Genomic DNA, 23,889 nt, shown 5'->3' with positions numbered 1-23,889 from the left:
AAAACTACAAACTTGAGAAAACTTCCTTGGAATAGTCATCTCCAGTTCTAATTAACATTTTGTAGATGGGCAATGAGAACTGAGTTTGAGAAACTGAAAAGTGATTTGAGATTGAAATTGGACAAATTCATCTGGTTCTGCGTTCACCCCAGCAGCCCTCCTGCGAGGTTCAGAAATACTGACAGCCTCTCTAGCAGCCTTACAAGACCCTTCCAGCAACCCCCTTCAGCATCCACATGCCAACACCTATTCCACTTCAGCCTTTGTCTATAATTAGGATCAGCTTTAATATGAGTGGTGAAATAGTAATGAAATGCAAAAACAAGAGGAAACAGAACAGCGGAGTTGAAGACAAAATCATTTAACACCATAAATAAACCTAAAATAAAATAAAAAAAAATTAAGAACTGCTATTAAGTCTTCAAAAAGATTCAAGCCCTAGGAATTAAGACTAGTACGTTGAGCTGTAATTTGTACCCAAAGCATGACCTATTCAATTTTATGTACTCCTTAAATACTGTTTGCAAGAAAACGAAGGAAAGCTCCACAATATGAGAGAAGTTTAATCCTTATTGGATCCACACTGTTGAAGTAACCATTACTTATAAAAAAGGACAGTATCCATTTCTTGACCCATCTTAAACTAGTGGTCCATTGGATAGCCTTCAAGTTGACCACAAATACATGTCAATTAATAAGAGGAGACAGTACTATCCCAAACTATAAGGACTCAGTCTAAGAAATAAGCCTTGCAATTTACAATGCCTATGAGAGTACTCACATTCTTTCATTGATGTGACTGACAGGCTTTGGAAATCATCAGCACTAACAACATAGGTGGTTTTGACTTTTCCAGCAGAGTGAATGCTTTTCATATTTATAGAAATTATGGATTCTTTTAGAAAGAGATGGAGAAGGAACACGAGCAATGCATTCTTATAAATACCCACTGCCAGAACACCTCTTTTTTTTTTCTGATGCATTCAATTAGATAAATTCAATTTTAGACAATAACCAATGTTAGACAGAAAGTGACATAAACTGTTACCAAAATAGTTGAAATTGGCACAGATCAAAGAAATCCTACAGAGAGAATATAGGACAATGCAGCAATTTTTATGAGTCTTTATCTCATTTAATGCTTTAGCCCAGTGATCAAGGGAAGGTTTGCTCCCTTTTTGACCGCTCATGGAGAATGTCACAAACTAGCACATTTGGTATGCAGATGGTATCAGACCACCATAGCTTCCAACTCTGATAAAAGATGCAGTAGAACACTGACTACTGCAGGTCAGATCATCTCGTTTCCCTTTGGGTACTGCATATATATAATTTGAGCAGGCAAGTAAACCCTTGCTTTTCTTGCGAGAGAAACCATCGGTAAATAAGAGTGAGCTCAGCTCCTCTGACTGAGGGCTGAAACCGCCCCAGCGCAGTTCTACTGAGATTTGTGAAGATATCAATATCCCTTCAAAGACACAGCATCAAAAGCTGAGCAATCTGAAAGATCAAGGGCCCAGGCTTATTCTAGTACATCAGAGTTTACTGTTAACATCATAAATTTGGCTGATCAACTTAAAATGGGACTGAAAGGGGCCAACTGAATTCCAAGTGACACACAAGCTAGCTAATCAAGCCATTGTGAAAATTCACCTAAAATGGTAAGGAAGACGGTAACAGAAAACTACAAACAAGACACTTAACTGAGCACAGCCTAACTGTTAAACCTTGCAAAGATTCTTGTCATTCCAAAGTAGAGCATTAAATTTCCTGCTCCCTCCCCTCTGGAAAAAAAATGTACTAGCACAGATTGAACAGAATGACTACTGTAGGCCACAACCTGGCTCTCCTCCAGCACCTAGGGTTCTCATGCAATAATACTACAGCAGTTGCAGTTCTTCAGAACGGGGGAAAAAGATAGCTCTCGTGTCTGTAGTAAAACTGGTACACATTACTTCAGCTGAAGTTTTCTGGTTCAAAGTAATTGTAAAGATGTTCACTGAAAATGTTTATTGATACCTTGAAAACAACTCTTCCAAACAAAATCTAAGCAGAGAAAGGAGAGCTGAATTCCTGCCGGAAAGGATAACTTTAATTTTTTTTATGCTTAACACCTATCCGAACAGTTAACTATTTGGATCAATTCATAAAGAGGAGGGATTAACATTGTTATTTCCCCTTGCCCATGTCACAGAAGATCAACAGATGACTGCCCAATAGACTTTACACAAATCAAGGAAACTTAATTCAAGCATAAATACACAGAATTCGCTACAACTGAAGGACATCAAACCAAAACGCACTGGCTTTTAAAAGGAATGAGTCATTTCATGGCTCATACTAGTTAATGCAGCATAAAAGGGTAATGAAATCTCAGATTGGGAAGAGCTGAGTTTATTCCCCGGGCATCAGCAGCAGTGCCTCCTCTATCTGTATGTTCCACTGATTATTTGCATTTCTGTAATTTTAAAAACAGGGGCCCAATTTCTTGTGCAGTATCAGCATTGGTGAATGATAAAATGTCTGCCTCAAAAACTTTTTTCTAAGTTATTTCTGGAACAAAGCGTGTCCTTTCTTTGGATGAGGTTAATGTGAGAAACAGATAAAGGCATTAAAAAATAAAGATTCAGCTTAATAGGGTCTGTCAGCTTCTCTCCCATGCATGCTCTCTGCCTCTCTTCCCTGCAGGCTAGCACTCTCCCCTCTCACCCTCTTCCACCCCCTCTACCTGTAGCATCACCTACTCTTCCAACACCTCGGAAGGGAAGGGAGAAATGTGGATGATGTATTTTTAGCAATGCTACCTCTCTTCTTCCAGACTGAAAGCACTAAGTCTACCGAGTTGCTACTGCCTCTGTGTGCCTTGTTTTTAATGAGAGATCTTGCTGTAGACAGAGATGTGGAGAGCTGCTGCAAGCCCACAAAGAGAAACAAGAGTACAGGCAAGAAAAAGGGTGCCACCAGATGAATTATGTCTGTCCTTCCCTGCCCTCCCAACACTTACTGTTAGAGACTAGGGAAGAAAGAGCATGGGAGTGAGGAAAATGAATTGAAGAAACAGCATGGAGAAGCCTCTGGGTGCCTTCCTGCCCTACTGCACATTGACCCGCACAGGACTTTGGCTTGTGTTGCACTGTCTTCTCCTCCCAGAGAGCAGCAGCACAAGCCCCTCTGTTTTCAGAATAAGCCCGTTCATTTTTGTGCTGCGAGAGAACAAAGTCTCAGCAGCTATGTGAAAAGGGCTGATAGGAAGCTTTGAGGTGACACTTGTTACAAAATTAATCAACAATCTTATGCCTATCATTCATTTCAATCAGGGCAGGTGTCACCTCCTGCCAGAATTACAGAGTACATTTACAACAGCAGCATTGCTTAAGGGACACAATCAACTTGGCGCTTGTTTTGTTTTCCTATAGCCTGACCAATTTCAAATTCTAAATGTAGGTAGTACGTTGGATTTCAATTATCTTAAAAAAAAAAAAAAAAAAAAAAAAAAAAGATCAGAGTAATCACCTTTGTGCTGGTTTAGCACAGTCCAAAAGCCCAGAGCCCAGAAAGCTCAGCCAGCCATGGGGCAACTCACCCCACCCTCCTCTTCCTCCTCTTCTCACACGACTGACGTTCTGATCCCCGCTGCTGCTGCCGCCCCCCAAACAATGCAGGAAAGTGATGCCATTGTGTCTCCCTACGGTAACCAGGATGGAAAATGACTGTGCATGAAATACAATGGGCAGGAACAAGATGAGGAGGGGAGACTTTCGCATTTATTCCTACAGTCAATTGTTTCAGGTGCCATTTTCAGTCTTGCTCTCCCTTCCTCTTTGCCCTCCCCAGCAAAGGAAGGGCTGTTTGGACACTGTCAGCTGGAAACATAACACACACCGGGCAGCGAATCAGCCTGTCAGAGCTCCATCACAACGCTCTCCTCTTCCTCTCCACTCCCCTCTCTGAATAATACATATGGGCAAACACATATACTCATTAAAAATGAGTTACAACTTCATGTAAATCATATCCAGATTGCAGTTTCTGAGATCAGAGGCAAGAATGAAATTACTTATGCCAAGACTCAAATAGTTCACAACTTACGTCCCCACATGAGGAACACTATTTTCAGATGGCACACTCCAAGATTCATTTGAAGAAGATATATTCATGATTAGTTTTTAATAAAGAAAAAGCCATTCCAAGCCATCTCTTATTCAGCAGCACTTCTAAAAGCACTCGCACAATACTGTTATGAAGAAAGAGTGAAAGGCGTTTTCTGTTTTCATTTTTACATTATTTCTTGAGCATACAAAGGACAATATGTGATGACAACTAAAGAGTTCTTCTCTACTTTATTGCAGGAACACATTGTAAAATTAAAAACCATGAACAAATCTACAGAATAATTCAGTTTTCATATCAAACAGCTGCAGACCCTGTAACTGAAATAGTGTGTCTAAGGTTATAAATGAAAACTGTTCCGTATCATTCTTTGAGTGACAGATTAAATTCCTAATCCAGTTATGGTAATGGCCACATTTGTAGTTTAACATAAATTAAGAGCTTAATTATATTTGTGACTATTTTAAACAAAATAACACATTCCTTTGTACCTGTATACGTAATTTATAGCAAAGCCACGTTCATTCTCCAAAACAATCTATTTTACGCTGCAGCACAATACTGCTCTAATGGTATAATGTAATTCTTGTTGTAGAATGCAGAAAGAGTAGACTCACTGGTAGCACAGCGGTTTTGAAGATAAATGAAGATGCTATTCATTCAGGGGTAATTTCATCTTATAACTATATGAAATATGTTTCACTCACAAACAGTACCTGTATGGCTTGGGATTTAAGCATGTTTTCAGCTACAACCAATGCTGCTAGATTGATTATGTTGATAATGCATTTCTCACGGTGAAGAATTCCAGCTTTTATTCTCTTTAAAAAAAAGAGATTGTCAGATTTTCATTTCAGTACTAAGCCTTTGTTCAAGCCTCAGCAACAAGTTCAAATTTCTGCTAATGTTTTGTCTAGAGAGAAACCAAACCACAATTCATACACACACCAAAAAAAAAAAAAAATCAGAAATCTGTCGAGGGCAATTAATCATGCATGATTTACACATTTATTTGATTACTTGTTGAAGTAAATAAGCATTTGGTCTGTGTAACACAATTTTAAATTGCCCAAACATCCTTCTGTCATTCAGGACTAAGAACAGACAATTCTAAATGCACTTTCCTGGAATATATTAAAACCATTTACAAGGACATCAATTTCACAAGCAATTAATACATATCTTAACATAATGAGCTGCAGGCTCTATAACCTCAGGATAGCTATGAGAATTTCCACAATCCTGAAGACTTTAGACAGCCTTTTAAAGCAAGACTCTGAGACTACCTGCATAAAGATTTCAGAAGAACCTGTAACAACAGAGGCAGTTTCAAGATCCACATTCCTCCTCCCAACAAGTCGGAGCAGTGCTCAGAGATGCTCTGTGCTGCCATTTGAGGCAGGAGGCCTGGCACAGCGCAGCTGTATTAACCCCCTCCCTCCTACTCAGCCACACAACTTCCACCCCGGCACTAAACAAAAAAGGCTTTACCTGCACCAGGCATCAGCAAGGAGATCTCTGCTTCAATTGAAACATACCCTCCTGTGGTAATGCCATTTTAATCCATTTAAAACTCCATTTTTCCCTCCTTGAAGTTGTGGAGCTGTTTTGCTATCAAAATATAGTTGTGTATTCGCTTCTGGGTTTTGGTGGCTTTTTTTACTATGATAAGACTGCTAAGCAGGAATGCTGTATAATGGAAGCTGTACAATAAATAAGTGAAGATTGGTTTTAACCGTGAGTCATGTTACCCAGGAAGTGTACGTGTTTTCATTAACTTTAATGAGAACAGGATTGAACATCTCACAAGAACAGAGCCTTCATTCTATGTACAATGCTCTCTCTCCTGTAGCTGGATAACCATTAGTGATTAGTATTTTGCCTTTATTTTAATTTTTTTGCGCTGAAAATAAAACTTCATTCAATATCAAGATTTTGCAGCCTAAGATCAAATGGGCTTCACTTTCAACAGGACCATATAATATGCTACTTCAAGTTAACAAACAAGGAGTGCAAGCGCCAAGATGGACCAGAAATAATGCACTAGATAATTTGAAGTTATGTTGCATTTTCAGCAAATATAAAGAATCTGAACCCAGTAAAAGACAAAGGAATTGATAATTTAGTCTGTTTCCAAGAGCAACAATGGGCAGAAGAAGGAATAGGAAACAAACAACAAAACAAACCCTACCAAAATCAGTAGAGAGGTTCCACAAGATGAGCTGCATTTTTTTTTTTTTTTTTGCTGGTTTGGTTGGATTTTAACTATTGAAGGCACCATCAGAGCTACTCAGCAATTCCCAGAAGACTCTGTCCTCCCCTCTCTTATCCCACTCCCCCTTATAGTCAGGAGTCCAGATTTCATTGCACAATGAGAAGTCTTAAGTCCAATCATTATTAAAATGGTAAGACTCAACCAACTTCCTATGTCCAGTCTGCAGCCCTCACTACTCATTAATTCAAAATGCCTGCAACACCTTCTCTGAGAGTAACTTGCTCTGCTGTCTGCTCTGCTGAGAAGAGGTACATGTAATGCCATCTGTATTGCAGGGTTGGCAATTGTAAAACAGTCAACTTTTACTCTTTCTAATTACTTAATATGGCATTCGATTTTATTCTTTATTTTATACGTAGCTATCTGCATTTATGTCCTCTGAGAGTTATCCCAGAGCAGTATTATGAGGTGCTATAAGGAGATTTTGAGAAAGATCTGAAAGACCAGTTACAGCACATTTAGAGTCTTGTTGTGAACCATGTTCCTTAAAGGATGGCGGCTGACTCCATGTGCTCTTTTGATCAAAGGGACTCAAAATTCTGATGCGTTTTCACCACATGGAAGTTCAACAAGCCACAAACAAGCTCTGGTGATATCCATGTGCCCCAAATCAGTAACATGGGGAAAAGGAATGGAAACAGTGGGGAAAAAAGTACCAGGTACCAGCTCCTATTTCTCCTCCTATTACCCGTTCCCATTTCTTCCTCGGGAAAAGAAACTCCTCGCCCCGAAAAAAACAAACCAAAGAAAAGATATCTCTAAAAAGATAAACAGGCTCTCATCAGAATAAAAAGTAAATTCTAAAACAGAGGAACTCGACAATTTTACTTATGCAAAACACACCAGTATATTTAAAGCTTTCTAATCATTAAGCTAGTAATACACAACTACAGATGCTAGTATCGTTTCAAAATGCATCAAAGACACCAAGGATAGCTATTCTTTTGCAGTCATAACCATGTTACACAGATTCTTCAAAATAGATATGATTCCCCAATACAAAATTGTTCTATAAAGTTTAAGATCAGATATCCACCAGAACCATATTTATAGTCATGGCTACTATCAGCTGTCCAGCTAGAGAATATTGAAGAAAAACAAGCATTTTTAATATATTATAGTTAATTTATCATCTAAGTGACATGTGTAGGATAACAATGGACTGGAAACAGTAAAGCAAAATGATGCATTAGAAAAGGAAATTTTAGGGTTATGTTGTTGCTTCTTTTATTTGTGTTTCAAATACAAGCCACACCTATACATATTGTTAGATGGTAAGAAAATTCATGAGAACCACAAAAAGTATAGTTGCTGGAGTAAAAAGGAACATGGAGATCAAGTAAGCAACAAAAACACTTATTTGCATCACTGTGAGGCACAATATAAAACACAAACCCAAGCAAATAAACACTGCCACCAAAAAAACATTTATTTGGTACATCTAAGATGACTCATCTTTCCAGCAAAGGATAAAGGTACCTTTTTGCTGTGATAGAATTTACTCCTAGAGGTATTTCCTAGATTGCCAGACTAGAAGGAAAAAAGTTAAAGTCCTGGAAGTAGTACCATGATCAAATGATCCTAACCTTTTTACCAGTAATGTCAGTTACCGTCTCCAAGTGTCCCACTTCAGCTAAATAAGACGTCACCTTTTTGGACATCTCTCCAAGGCTTCTTGGTGTAGCTGCTCTGAGCTATACCACGCACAAAAAGCAAGCAGCAGGGGAAGAGGGCAACTCTGTACTATGCAAAGCAGCAGCAAAGTTGCTTTGAAGAACAAGAACCTTATAGACATCCTGCTTGCCATCACTTCTGACAGCCAGGCCCTGTCTACTAATGGGGAAAACATCCCCTCGAGATTTGGGGTTACTGAACCTAACACATTAATGGAGTTTACACAGACTTCACACCACAGAGGTGCTTTTAAGTCAATTACAGATGCAAGTTTGTCAATTATATGGACTATTTCTAAAAACCACATTGGATCTCAACTCCGTATACATGAAGAAATTGAGAAAACCTATCAGAGACATAGAAAATCTTGATGCCCACAGCATGAAGCAAATATACCTCGAGTTTGGGGCAGTATTAACTTTGAGAATTAAATAACCAGCAAGCACCATGCAAGATGTTACAAGAGAAACTAGCATACCAAGTGACAAACGATGGGAACTATGCACAGTTCCCAGAGTAGGTAGACAAGCAGATACTGTACAAACATAGACCAATATAAATACATGTACGAGCAGCAGCACTCTATATAAGATTCTCAAAATCCTCATGCCCTTTAGGCTCTGGCACTTCAATGTAAAGCACATTAGATGCAGGAAATAAGTCACTGATTTTGACAGAAATAATTCTTAAATTATTCATTTAGCTAAATACAGTTACTTTAGTTAGATACTAATAATGCAAAAAATAAAACGAAATTAACATCTTTAGTTTAGAAAATATGCATTTTACCTGAACAGCAAGGGAAGATGCATTATCAGAAAGCAGAATTTGTTCCTCTGTTGAAGGGAAAAAAAAAAACAACAAAAAACACAATTACAAAAGACAGTACCCATTTAGTTACTGACCTGTAACTCATTCTGGGTTGCATTTCTCACGCATAAAACAAGGAGCACATATATAATTATTATGCAGCTGGACTAGAAAACCTTTGATATGAATATTAAAAAAAGAAAGAGAAAAAAAAAAAGAATAGCAGGAATATTTCTCCTGCAAATGCAATTGCATTTATCATACATTACCAACGATGTACAATAAAAAATGCTCACAACTAAAAACCAAATGCTTGAGTTTTATGCCAATTACTCTTCTTCTAATCAAAGTTAAATAAAGCCGCATCTTCATAACTCCTCTGGCTAAAAAGTAAAAGCATTCAGAAACCTATAAAAGCGGCTTGCAGTTAATATTGCACACTATGTCTAGGTCTGTCACACAAAAGAAAGATGACAAGTTCACTGCAATAAAAATTCCATGCTTAGAAGACTAGGGCTGCTACCTATTAGTCTTCATTACTTTGCAGTCTTCTGACAACTGTAGCAGGCTGCTGAGCCCCAAATGGGGGCCATAATGTGATCTGATGATATATGAAGAGCTGCTAAAGGGAGCCTGAACCATCCTAGCCTATACATTTTAACAGTTCCTTTTTACTGAGAGCCCACTTTACCACAAGACTTCAAAAATCTGCTGCCTCAGCTATTGGTGCAGTAAATCTGCCAACTGTGCCTGCAACCACATCATTTTACACTGCCTACAGCAGCCAATATAATGAGTCAATAATAAACCAAGGACCTTATAGGCCATGAATAGCTGGTTTATACTGGCAGATGCAAGCGTAGCTAAAACCCCTGACCAGATAAACAACACAAAGGACTCCTAACAGTTTCTGTGCTTCCCTGCAGTTAATTATCTTAGTGCATATTTAATGTGTTTTCTAAATATAAAGTAATTATTAATTGCAAAAAACAGGGTACCCACCCTTCAGTTGCTGATACAACGCAGCATTTTCAGGCCAAGGCTCTGCGGCTGTGGAAAGAAGATGAATTAATTAAGCAAGACAAACAACAATGTGCTTGCAGATGCTAACTGAACACGTTACCTAGAATAGGAACTCTAACTGCAAAGACGCTGACGCAGGATTTAACCTGCCCTAAAAAAGTCCCACTGTCACTCTCTTCTCCCAGACTTTTCTCTGGCTCACAGAGGGACAACACAGAGCAGAAAACTAAGTCCAAAAATTTAATGTTACAAGAAAAGCTAAAATTCAAGCTATGTTACAGAATGGCCTTGTAATTCTCAAGCAGCTAAAGCAGCTATTTTCCCTCCACCATAAAGACATCCTTGTGCACATTCCTGTCACAATTCTGGCCACTCTCAACAACAACTATTTATTAAGGTACTAAACAAAGAATTCTGCAAAGAACAGAACAGGACCCAGAGGAGAGAGGCACAAACCTCCAAAACCATGTGTGAAGAATTCTTTGGAGAAATGGAAAACCTTTCTGCCTTTTAAAGTTGTGTACTCACTGGTCCTATATAATCCCCACAAAGCCAGTTGCTCAGGCATGTCAGAAACCTACCCACCAGGATGACTGGGACTAGCTATTACTTCAAATGATGTACTGGTCAACCCTAAAATGGGAATGTCAATATGCATTAAAAAACTTGCATCATCACTTGTTCAAAACAGTTGAACAGTTGTTAAAAAAAAAAAGGCAAGGAAATAAAAGACAATCACAGCTTCTAGCTGAGAACCATTGCACTTAATCATACACCACTTGAATTTATGGGAAGGCAAAAATAATAATCAGTACTGATTTACTGTTAATGGTAGCATTAAGATAACAGGTTATCACATTGTTTTGTCTCCATTACACTCCTTGTTAATATCTAATTAAAAATCTATTTTTAAATACCAATTCATACCATGCATCCTACCCAAACTAGCTATTTGTAAACAAAATTAATGCTCTAATCACATAATATTTTTTTAAAGCAATAATGTATATAAATAACTATATGTGGTTCCAACAGAAATATGCCTCTGGCTTCAATAAGGTCATTCTTTGTTTCTTTGCCCTCAGAACTCAAAGAAAAAAAATGCAGTTTTCTAACTATCATTCTTTTTGGATACTCATGAAGTATTAATTTTTATGGAAGTAAAATAGAACTGTAAAGCTTATAACACTGTATACAGTTTTGCAAAGGTCACTACCTCTAACATTACGGCACAGAGCCTATCAAAGCTATACTAGTATGGGCATGAGAAAGCAACTAATCACATGTAAGTGTCATGAAAAAATGTTTTATGTTTTATTGTAGCAGTTATTGGTTTTACACCCCTCCATTAAAGTTTTGCCCTGGAGTAAAAATTCTTGAGGTGGAAGTACATTTACTTCTTTAAATAAAAAGAGACTAAGATAGCATCTGCGGTACTACAGCCTTAACTGTTTAAAATTATTTATCTAACATACATTTCTCCAGGTCCACTGAAGTCTTGCATGAGTAAATGGAATGAGGAAATTAAGAATATTATTACTATAACAAATTTATTTGTGCTGGACTCTGACATACTAACAGAAATAACTAAGTCATGAAGCTACACCAATCTTGTAAACACTCCAGCCAGCCAGTGAAAACATCCTTTTTACATGCCCAAAATGGTATGGAGGAATTCAAACTGCATGGGCCCATTTCTACTGAAACTTTTGGCCAGATCCTCTTCAGACTGAAATGTCAGATTTATATCTAATTCTTGGATTCCAGCCCAATCTGGAAGTGGCTTTCTTTTACACGCATTATTTCAGGCCCACAAAAGTCAAGTGAACTTTTCATTTTCCAATAAAAGAGCTAAGTATATTTCAAGAAATTAAAACACTAATCCCAGTCTGATCTTGGCACTAAGCTATATGTAGTCGAAGAGAGAGAGAGAAATAGCTTCTTGGCACACAGAATCCAAAACTACACTGCTGCTAAGGCATGCCATATCCATGCTATAAACCAAAACACAAGTAGAATATTTTTTTGTAAATTGTTTCCCTTAAATTTTCCTTCCACATTCTACTGATGACATATGGCTTTTCATGAACTGTATCTGCTGATTTTAATTTTGTTAGTCATGATATGAAATCTTTATCCCACAGTCTTCGTATAAGAAGAAGCATGCACCCAACTTAAGGGAAGAAAAGGACATGGGTAGTTTAAAGTCTTTGCATTCATTCATTCATTCACAGTTTAGTTGTGTACTAATATATGTCTTTGGAAAAGTAAATGAAGCGAGGATGAACAGCCACATGAAATCACAGGCTTATTATTAGTACACTTTAAACTGCAAATTTCAGCAGTTCTAAGAAACTGAATGAATAATACCCCCTGCACTTGGCACCTGACAGTCTCCAGAGGGAGGTCACAATTTTGACCATGTTTGGATGAGATGGACACATGCTCATGAGCCTTGAACTGAGGCCTTAAGTTCTTTGCACAAACCAGATAAAAGATAATTGTCTTTGCTGCCACCGTACAGGCTGGCTTTTAAAACAATCAACTTCACACTAAGATTCACATAGTATTACTCATATCCTAGAAAAAGTACTCTGCACAGCATGCATTCAGAACTGCACACGACAGATCATGTTCTGACAACACCAGAGGTATATACACAAAGCCTGCACAATTCACTAGAATCAAAGAATTAAATATCTACTCACTATCTGTCCCATATCTTTCAATTTCTACTCACTCTTTTTCTCCCAAGATGCTTAGAATATGAAATTTATTTTTTTTCTGATGGAGCAAGAAGTTTAAATATGCACTGCTACATGAGAGGTCCAGTTTCATCAGGTGCTAGCTAAATTCAAATCCCAGCTCCCAAACCACCTTCTATTAGTTGTAAGGTGAAAATATGCAACTAAGGAAGACCAGAGCCCCACTGGAGGAAGAGAGGGGGAGGAATCGCTGAAGGGATGTCACATGCCTCCACAAGAGGAGAAAGTGTGTAACATCTTTAATGTGCGGCAATGACTCTTGCCTTATGAATGTAGGTGAAGACATAATTTGTAGAATAATAGGCACTAATATTACACGCTGCTTCAGTTCTGTCATATTTCCAATCCATCAAGTTGATTAATGCTATAATAACTCCTCACAAACTTATCATTTGTGCACTAATGAAGTCAAATCCAGTTTATCCTTCGGCAACTATAATCTTCTGGTCTGTAGATGTTCGTTTCCCTGCTAACCACAGCTACTGTGGCACTAGGTATATAAAGAGAAAATTAACAAATGTGATGTCAATTCAGTTTCAGGAGCTTTCAACACAGAACCACATTTACGTGTTAGATCCTACGCAACAGACATTTTTACCATCAGCTGCTTACAGGATGAAATAACTGCCTGGAAGTATGCCCTACAGGAATAGCTTCTCTACATATCTTAGGAATAAGGAACTACTTGGTTCTTCTTTCTGCCTCCATAATCAGAGGAATTACTATTGTGTGGTTTTCAATGGGTCTGTCTCTCAGGCTTGCAGTCTCTAGTAAAAGTTGTTTTCCCACCCTACAGAAACCTTTCCCATGCTTAAAGAATTCAAATATTTAGTCTTTCATGTGGATTGTCTGCTGTTTGTTTAGGACAACCAAACCTCATACTGTTGTCTTTCCCTACTTCTCCCCTGCCCCACTGCTTGTTTTAATGCAAGTTACAGGAAACAATCATCTGCAGGATCAGTCAGTCCTCTCTGTTAGGTTTGTCTGAAATTAGCTTAAGAGTTCAAAAGTTACTGGGAAGTGAGAATTAAAAGGAGATGGACACAGAGAGCATCACTGCATAAGCCCTGCTATCTTACGAGCTGAGAATTCAGCAGATGCAGCATGACAACAACTGGAGAAGTCAATTGGCAAGTAGACCACCTACATAAAATCTTCTTTGGTTTTGTGGATGACTACAAATGCATGAAAATTTCACTAAGCTCAATGTGTTTGTTAGTCAAAATGTTTTACTCACTAATGGTTTAGCATAGAAAATGGAGATTTCAAAGTGTTAACAGGGTTCTTAGGTATCAAATTAAACTTTTAGAAGAAAATTCTGTGAACTAGTGTGCTGCATGTTCCCAGTGGAGTTTTAATTACTCAGGTTTGTAAATACATATTAAAACAGATTCTGAGACTACTCACCTGTCATGTTGGAGAATGACTTAGAAAATACACCATTTTGCATTTTTTTGAAAAAAAACCAGAATGAGGCATGACAGTCATGTCAAATTCTTCGCCGCTAAAAATGTATTGCATTAGGTGCATTTTTCAGACTTTGTGGTGAAATGTTCTACTTGAGCAGCATTAAGGCCAGAGACAGATATTCAATTAGCATTTTGATTTCAACATTTCCAGATGTTTAGACTGTCATTTCAATAATAAGACTTTATCCGCCCAAATACTTTAGGGACAGCAAGAGAGAAGAATGCACATATGCTGCAAGAAGAGATGCTTCAGAGTGCTGGATTTCGCTATCATGAGGGGATCAGAAGCTCACCTGAGGCCTACACACTTCTCAGCTCCAACTGAGAAAAACAGGACACACACTATACTTGCACAGAGGTGAATTTTAGTTCAAAGAACGAGAGGCTTCAATAACATCTCCCAAGTGACGTCTGTGCAAGAGGGAGCACCGCGTTCCCAAATCACTCTACAGCGCCTCGGCCCCACCAATTCCTTGTCCAGGCTGTTCACAGTCTTTTTATGAGTGTACAAAACTCAGTTTCAACTCCTGTGCTCTGAATTACTGGGAAACGATTCATCTGGTGTCAGTACTGCCTGGATGGATGGGGGGAAACAGACATTTTCATCCACCTTCCCCAAGCAGCTTCACGATGATGAAAGAGCTGTAATGAAATAAATGGCTTTTAATCCTATTACTTAAAAAAATAAGACTCTGACTGTGAAAATGAGAAGACATTAAATACTTTGCATGTTAAATTGTGGAATATGCCAGACAACAATTCAGCAGTTTCAGCAGTCTAGTACGAATAGCCAGTTCCAAGCAGTAGGGTGTGCAGTGTGGTTTCCCCCGCTACTCCACCACCCCTTTAGCCCACTTGCTGTCAGGCTGCAGCGATCTGGAATATCGGGGACAGACCAACACCAGAGATGCTCTAGATCCAGGCATCAAGATGCTCCCTTCTGCACAGGAAATGAAGTAATCAACAGGTTAAAAGTTTCTGAAGGAAAATGCTCAACTTGAAATTAGGTTGTTTCCCACTCTTAGCAATACCATACAGTTCCGGTGGGGCAAGAACACTTTTGGAAGGCAGTGCAGACAGAAATAATTTTCAGTTCTAAAACTAGCCTATGCCTAACAAGAATCAAGGCTAAAGAATTGATACTGAATGTTACTATCCCGATGATTATTTCTCAAGTGCTGAAACTATACACTGAGGAGCAAATCAAGACAAACTCTGCCCCAAATCTCCTAAAAACTAAAATTTACTGAATTCTCAGTATGCCAGCAATTCATCCTTTGTTATCTTTCTTCCATATCAGTAAATGAAGTATTCAGTCAACTAACAATCTCTTCCATGCACTTTACCATATGCCATTCTGTATGTGAGGCTAGGACCTGGCCCGGCAACATTTGATCTTCTCAGACAAAGCAATTTCCTGAAATGCTAAGAAGTGTGCAGATCATACAGAAATAAAGATGACTACTTCTCTGAAGTCATCACATTTGCATGGATCAGTTTCCATTCTGTTATATTCTGCTTAAACACTTTGATATTAAACTTGCATAAAAAGGAGGAAAGCTAAAACATCTGTATTTACCAGTTTGGTTCACATGGCATTAAAGGCCTGTTAAAACAGCCAAGAGGCAAGATATCTTCTATTAAAAACAAAAAAAAAGTTGGTGTTAATTTGAATCACTGTATTGCAATATTACAACTGGAGAGATTAACTTACACATTATTTCCACATAGTTTCCTTCAGCCTCTCCCTAGGTACAAATTTGATTAAATTATAATGAGATACCTCAAAACTGTTTTCTCACAAGAGTAAACACTAGAAAGAAATTTAGTCCTACATCTGGGCAACATCCACATCCAACATCATTACTTACAAGTCTCCAAACATTATGCAGCAAACATTGTAACAATCAGCAGGAAAATAGTTACCATTTCTGGTTTCCCAAGACTAATGCTTGGGATGTAGCACCAATGAAACCCAAAGAAAACCACATAGAATGCCGTCTCCCAGATTCCAGAAGGAAAGAGAATTACTCAGCACTTGATGTCAAGATGCAACAAAAAGAAGCATATCATCACTTAATTCTCTTTTCATAATACAAATCAGTCATATCTGCAAGTAGCAATACATTGTTTAAAAAGAACGTGCCAGGAACTGATGTACTTCTAAATCCTTACTACAGGAAATAAGTGGAGGGGTGTATTTTGATTAATACAGTGAAGCTGCAGCCACTTTGGAACCAAAGCAGTTAAAAACATGTATCTCATAAATTAAGGGTGATCAATAATAGAAGTTGGAGAAAGTTGTGAATTAGCTGCCTTAAGACGCACCAGTTCAACCCACCCATACTGAGTACAGATCAATTTCATGTAATTGGCCTGATCCTGTAAACCAACAAGGGCCAAGAAAAAATGAAAGCATCAGCAACTCCCTGGCTCCCCTGACAGAGGACCAAGAAGTGTTTCATAGTGCCTTGCCAAATGAAAACTGACTTTCACACAAGTTAAACAATATGTATTAAATCATGTATCAAATAATTACATCATTTACTTAAATCCATCCCAGACCTCCTTTGTAGAGGTATTACAATTCAGATAAATCATGACCGTTCAGTAATTATTGATCAAGCAGACTGTCAACGTAAAGACTCAATCTCAGCAGCAATTCTCAAACTTGAGTTTCCTGCGGCTGCACCACTGAGAGAGTCTGCGTGTGACACTACTGCAGCAGCCACTTAGCATGACACAATCTGCTTCTTCACCCTCCAAGCAAGCTATTAATTGCATGTACTTAAGCATTAGTCCAATTCTGTTACTGTCTTTGAGTTAACTTTCCAGGGCGTACACAACAGCGGCTCAATCCTGCAGGGTGCTCAGTGCTCTCACTGCTAGGGGAGGCCACAGGAGGGAGATGGCATCTGCATCTCCGTGCTCGCAGAATCACGCCTCTGTCAGAAGACAAGGCCAAAAAATCTCAATAAAACCAAATCCATAAATAAAAGTTGTTCCTAAATCAACATCTGGATTTCTTCAGAAAAAAATCAGACAGCGTGCCAGCAAAATGATCTCAAAAGATTTATTTATAAAGTCCTGACAAGCTGGAGCTATTTTACTTATTCTTGATATTCAGCATAAATGTTTAATCTCTAAGAAGCTCTGTAATTCTTAATTATAGCTTTTTATAGATCTCTAAATCAATCTCTTCCCTTTGTGCTACTTAAATCCTTGCCAAGTGAAACTTCGAGCACAGGAGCAACGAAGAGTAGGACAGTGGAGATATGATACTCATGAATGCCTTAAGTGCCTTACTGGACTAGGCCATTTCTTAGCTATGTTGTCTACATTTGTATATTTTAAATCAGTCCTCTGAAAGCTCTCTTAGATTGAAATACCCTCTTCTTTGTGGTAGCCTGAATTCCTCCTCCCCTAAGGATGTCTGCCAGTCTGAACACCACTTCTGCAACATGCCCCAAAGGATCACTTTCCCTGCTTTCTCATCCACAGCACCCCTACTCTGATCCATGACTGAGATCCTACACATCCGTCCCACCAGACAGAACCTCAATACACCATACCTGCTCCAAAAGCTGCTCCTCACACACACAACTCCTGCTCACCCAGCCCTGGTCCCCCTGGCTTTCATTAAGGCTCTTCTTATCTCACCCACAGCCCTGATCACAGCAGTACCAGGAGATACAAAGTGATGACAACAGAGACTCTGTGCTGGTCTCACAAAGGCACAGGAAGAGTCAAGATCTTTAGGCAGGAGAGCTCTGCAGGGCAGAAATGCAAACAGTTAGCACTGATGCAGCCAGCCAGGCACTGCCAATAGCAAGGGGGAAGACGGTGCTTTAGGGCTCACAGTCTTTAAGTCAGCTCAAAACACACACTGACATTTGCAATAGCACCTCTCAGGCTCTTCCTCACCTCTGGGAAACACTGCAGACTCCCTGCTTCAAAATCTGAAAACGTTTATCTTGTTCTCTTAACCATACCCTCAGTCTTCCTCATTTCTTTTCCAAGGCTTTCAGTGAGCACACTCCAATGCATCCAGTTTCTCCAAAATGACATTCAAGTGCAAAAACAAATACACATGCAATTGGACTTTGAAGCCAACGTAATGCTTGCATCCCTAGCAAGGTATGTTCAGTTTCATTATGCAACAGTTAGAAGGCAGAACTGTTAAAAATTCCCATCTCTCAGCATTTTTACTTTCCAACTCAGTATGCACATTCCAGTTTTTCTGTTGGGCTTTTTCATCCTAAATGAGACTGGAATCAATTTTTCTTGCATGCTTTGCAGCACAATTGTAATTTTTTCCTTTGATGTTTCCAATCCTTTCTACACATTTCATAGGCTTTACTACTACATTTAACTTCATCTAGTTTATATTAAAGTATCCATGTTCACATTACATGTACATCATCTTCTTAATAACTAAAGACCGGAATTAAAAAATAGTCATAATAAAAATTTCAGAACCTGGTGTGGACTTTTCTGTCCTCCCCATGGCTTCCATGTGTTCCTGCAGTTTCTCACTCACTTTCAAGACAGGCAGATGAAAATGCCCAGTAAGGCAGCAACACGCAACGCCTGTTCAACTAGAGCAAAGAAGGACAGCAACTAAGCTCTTCTACTCATTCTCGTTTTCAAAAAGGAAGGGGCTTATTGGGTACAAACCCACAAGAAGAGACCAGGTTAGTGCCTGGGAACAGTCAGAGAACAGAGTATCTAGGGACCAAAGAGAAAAAAGGAGTGAGAAAGAGAAGAAAAATCTGGTTCCTCTCCAAAGTCATTCTTCTATGACCTCTTGTGACCTGAACAGTTGGGCTCCTGAACAGCATTCGTATCCGAACCATTCTACAACTGATGAAAGCTCATTTGCAAATCAAACTGGACAATATCAAAACGTGTTATTTTTCATTTACTAATTTTGCTACCATTATTTCTAGAGCAATCTAATTTCTGGCATGAGAAAAGAAGATATTACTTTAGTAGAAAGCATATAACAATAAAACGCCGATTAGAGAAAGACTCCTTAGTCTTAATGGAGCCAGAAACAACTACAGAAGCACACTCTATTATAAACTGTAATTATATTGCTTCTTAAAAACAAGAAATAACAATATCTCAAAATGAAATATGTACTGTACTCTAATAATTGTGAAAAAAAGTCATTTTTCTCCTGACCTAAAAAAAAAAAAATCAGACAATCCACTCAAAGGATTGGTTCAAATCAACTCATAAAACATTCGTGTCGAGGACAAATTGGCAAGAGCCATGTAAGAGACTTGTTTATTGAAAATGAACAAGAGTTAAAGGGATTCCTTTTAGTTTGATTACACACCAAAAAAAAAATGTAAAAAAATACTGTAAGATAAAATCAGACAGTTTGACAAATTCGCTATTTTCAAATAATCTCTTTTTTACTACAAGCACCTTTGCAACAGGCTTAAACAATCTGTGCTACAAACAATCTATTATTAAGCAAGAATAACTATTTTTTTCACCTTACGTGTGCAGGAAATGTTAACATTTACCTATGCACGTAACGCATACTCAGTTTAAATTTTATGTCTTTATGTGCAGGAACAATTCAGGTGGTCAAGTTTCATTCCCTCTGTATTTATTCTCAGCGAAATTGCAGCTTGTCTCAATACATAAAACATGCACGTCAGAGATTTATTTTTGCTCTGGCATGTCTCACTGGAGGTAGACTCACTAAGAATGTAAAATATCTAAAGGCAGAAGGGCATCTGTTTTTCAAACTGCATTCATTTCCCTTAGTATTATAACTAGCCTAAGACCCTTGGACGTAACTCAATGGCAATAAACAGAAGTAATTTTCTAGAGATCAAAGGACAAACAAGGATATTATTTTCTCTCTTTTTTTGATCACTGATCTAAAACTAATGTTTTTTGAGGAAAAAAGTAAAGCATATTGAGTAATTTAGTGATCAGTTAAATATCTTTTCAACAATCTTTTATAGATGATTTGAGCAGTCAGCTTCTTACAACTACTAGAGTTAGAAAGATTAATGTTCTGGACCACTTTAAAGCTGGCACTCTAATTCTTCTTACAGTATAAACACTCATTTCCTATCCTGTTAATATGTGATTGATGCTGAGCTACTCTAAACAAATTCTGTACCATACTATCCAATTAATATTTTCTACAGTTCAGAAATAGATGATTTAAAATGTGACATAACATGCTTGCAATTCATGAAGCTATGGAAATATTATTCCTTGAGACACAGTATCAACCTCTTTATATTTCTGAATAAGCAATGGCACTAAAGCAAGTGTCTCACTCCACATAAGTGATTTAGTCATTGTGTTGTATTTAATCATTAATGCATTACAGCAGCAGGCCATGCTTAGCATGTTCAAGTGAACACGTTATACTGAGAGGGTGCTGAATTACTGCAGCAGTGCAAGTGGGCTTAGCAACTGATGGTCACCAAGCAGCTGTTGGAAGGCACTTCTTGGAGGTCCAGTGTCAGATGTAGCAGGCTGCCCAGGGCCATCTCCAGTTCAGTGCTGAGCATCTCCAAGGATGGAGACTCCACAACTGCTCTGAGCAACCTGCTCCAATGTTGAACCATCCTCACAGTGAAAAAAGTTTCTCTTATGTTCAGATGGTATTTTCTGTGTTTCAGTTTGTGCTGAGACAGTGAATAGGCACATTAGAAGTGAATGCATAAGGTGCAGGAAAGGTGAAGATAGGTGGTAATATTGCAATACACACATAAGCAAGTCAGTATGTAATAGAAAGTTATGACCCCCTTGTCTACTAAAGCCCTCCCCTCAGCTTTTAAAACATTTCTAGAAAACAAACTATGCTAGGATGGTTGTCTTTAAACACCTGCATACAAAGAGCTATGCTTTATAGGTGTTACATCTTGGAGCAGCAGTAGTTCATTGGGACTGCCATGACAAAGTGACCATCCTCATGAACAGAATCCTCAACGACAAGACAATCAAATCTCATTTGTACAGGCATGGAAAAAATTCTCAATCATTCTCACGTTTCCATACATACATAACAGAAAGGCCGTATTCACAACTACAGATATGGGAATAAGACACTATTAAAACAAGCGTCATTGTTAGGTGGTGTTTTTTCCTTGCAGATACACTGTTTTTCTTCCTCACAAATATTCTTACATTTGTGGGACATTTATACCTTTTGGTTCCAGAATGAAGTATTCACTGTGTCTGTGCAATGTCTCAGGAAATCTAGAACTGTGGTGAGTGTTGGCCAAGATCCCAGATAACTTGTCTTCTTTTTTCCTTAGAAAAATCTTCCATACAAACAAATTAAGTGATTTTGTCATTATTGAGTTTCAGTCTGGGACTGGTACAAAATACAGATGAGCTAGGAAGGCCATGACCCATTTGCAAAGGTATTTTTTATTTTCAAGGCAGATAACTGCTTTTGACACTGATTCACTTTTGGGAAAGCAAAGGCAATGTCGTAATTTTGTTTTAAAGACTGATTCAGTGGACAGGTCTGCAACAAGGATTTGTGCTGTACCTTGAGTCATAGTAAGTAGCTGCACCTCCAGCAGAAGTACAAGATTAATAAAATAAGCACCAACCATATCTGCTCTGCAAAAAAAAAGTAGGAACATTGCCAGTATTTTTCTACTAGATGCCTACATATTACTTTACCTATAAAAAGAAAGTGAGCATCACTTAACCTGTGACTGACAGGTAGAAAATGAGGTACTACTGTTTTATGCTTATTAAATTGTTAAATTCCACAACAACTTGCTTGTTTGGTGGGAAGCTGTTGCAAAAAAAAAAAAACCCAGCACTTGCAACAAGAAAGCAGTGACATGCCTATGTACAAGTATAGTTTTGAGTTTGTATTTGTAATTCTAGAAAAAAAGGAAATATCAGCAAGCTGTCACCCTAGAATATTTATAAAGGTCACAGAGCAGACAAAGGCAGCAGAATCAACACCTACTCACAAAAGTCATTACCCTTGTGTTTCATAATATAAATAAAATATACCAAAGAGATCATAAAGGCTAGTAAACAGTCACGACCATCAGTGCTTCATGCCATATTCCCCACATCCTGAGGATCTAGGGCTCTGGCCCTTAGAATGTATGCATGGTTTGTGCTAACATCTGTGAATTAATGAATGTCAACACAAGAGCCCAGCATAACTTTCAAGCTTGCCTACAGATACCTCTACACACCCAGATTCAAGATCCACCACCTTCACTTTACCTAGCTGTTAGGGACAAGCCTGCTCTGGAAACTGTACATTCATAGTAAACAATCCATCTTGCACTCTTACACTGGGCCTTCTACCGAGTGCCAGCTCCTGGGCCCAAAACACCGGTTTCCTTCTCAACAGGTCAGTAGCAATTAAAATGCTGTCTCCTTGCAATATTTATTGCTTGTGAGCTTGTGTAGCAGCAAGAAATCAGGAACAGAGAATGACAAGTAAGGAGAAAGTGGCCAACACACTGATTTTCAAGGCACAACATACCAAACGTATTTTTAACTTCCTAGCCAGGAATTATCCAGTGGGCCTAGTTGGGTTTGTTTTTTTTTAACTTCAGAGCAGATTAATATCATTTTTTGCTAAATAACTCCCCTGTGATACACGGCGATTTCTGTTTCAGGATAAGACTCATGTCCAGGTTACATGGCCCAGCTGCAGCAGATCACAAGAGCACTAACAGCAGGAAAGGTTCCCTTACATCCCTCAGCTTGGTTAGAGCAGTGTGGGGAACACCTGGGGGGCTGGGAGAGGACATCTCCACACCGGGCTCTCCCACAGAGCAGGCCTCAACCCCAGCTGCTGAAATTATAAACAGAGCGCGGGTTTTTGGACCACTGAAGAGAAGTAAACCGATTTAAAGGCAGCGAAGTTATTCAAAGGCGCACCCTAGGCCGGTGAACCTGTGCTCGGTGGGGAGCCGGGCAGGGTGACCTGCCCTCACCTCAGGACGCCGCGGGGGGACGAGGGGCAGGGAAGGGCACCCGGGGCCGAGCTCTCCACAGCTCCTCCGCCTCCCGCTGCCCGCCTTCCGCCGCCGCCCCTCCCCGGGGAAGCCTGGCCGGCTGCCTCCCCCGGCGCCCCAGCCGCGTCCGGATAGGTCACCCCGGGAGAAGGGCTTGAGGCCGCCAGGCTTTGGCTCCGCACCCCAACGGGCCCGCTCCTGCTCTCGGGCCGTGGCCCGGAGCCCAAGGCCGGACGCGAAGCGCAGCGCGGCCCGGTCCCGCCCGCCCCCGCCCCTCACCGGCCAGCTGAGTCACGAAGGCCTCCGCCACCAGCGACATGTCGCCGAGGGAGGCAGGCGACAGGCCCAGGGCACGCGCAGGAACTGGGGGCCGCGTCGCCGGGGCAGCAACTGCATCCGGGTCCCGCTCCGCCCCCGCCGCCGGGGCGGGGCCTCTGCCGGGCCAGCCGCGCGCCGGCGGTCGGGGTGAGGGGGGGTGAGGGGAGGTAGGGGGAGGCGGCGGGAAGGGGGCCTTCCCCCGGTGACAGCGGGCTGCGGAGGGGTGCCCCGGCAGGCACCCGCGAATACACCGGGAATTTGGGATCTTTGTGTCGCCGTCTCCTCCGTTACCTCCAGCCTGGGGATGAGACCCCGTGAATTCACGCACCGTGGGGTCACGGTTGGAGAAACCCACCACAACACACACCAACCAAAGGACAACAGTCGTTTAGACAGTTGTTTAAACAGTTACACTCAGCCCGTTCTATCAGCAGGAAGCCACACGCTCCTGGTGAATGTGG

At 39.7% G+C, this 23,889-nt stretch overlaps 1 protein-coding gene across 1 annotated transcript in view; it reads right to left on the bottom strand.

Moving 5' to 3' along the window:
- The window catches only part of MTX2 (metaxin 2), a 33,879-nt gene extending 10,358 nt beyond the window's left edge, over positions 1-23,521 (bottom strand). Inside the window, exons 1-3 of the mRNA XM_014954614.1 lie at positions 23,390-23,521; positions 9,872-9,919; positions 8,849-8,895 (exon numbers count right to left, since the gene is read on the bottom strand). Of these exons, the coding sequence (XP_014810100.1) occupies positions 8,849-8,895; positions 9,872-9,919; positions 23,390-23,429 (135 nt within the window). The 5' untranslated portion in view covers positions 23,430-23,521. The remainder of the gene's footprint in view (positions 1-8,848; positions 8,896-9,871; positions 9,920-23,389) is intronic.
- Between the last annotated feature and the right edge of the window lie 368 nt (positions 23,522-23,889).

This window comes from Calidris pugnax, unplaced genomic scaffold (genome assembly GCF_001431845.1).
Source record: "Calidris pugnax isolate Ruff unplaced genomic scaffold, ASM143184v1 scaffold103, whole genome shotgun sequence".
NCBI lineage: Eukaryota > Metazoa > Chordata > Aves > Charadriiformes > Scolopacidae > Calidris > Calidris pugnax.
Note: the sequence above shows the minus strand (reverse complement) of the source record. Positions and strands in the feature narration are given on the sequence as shown.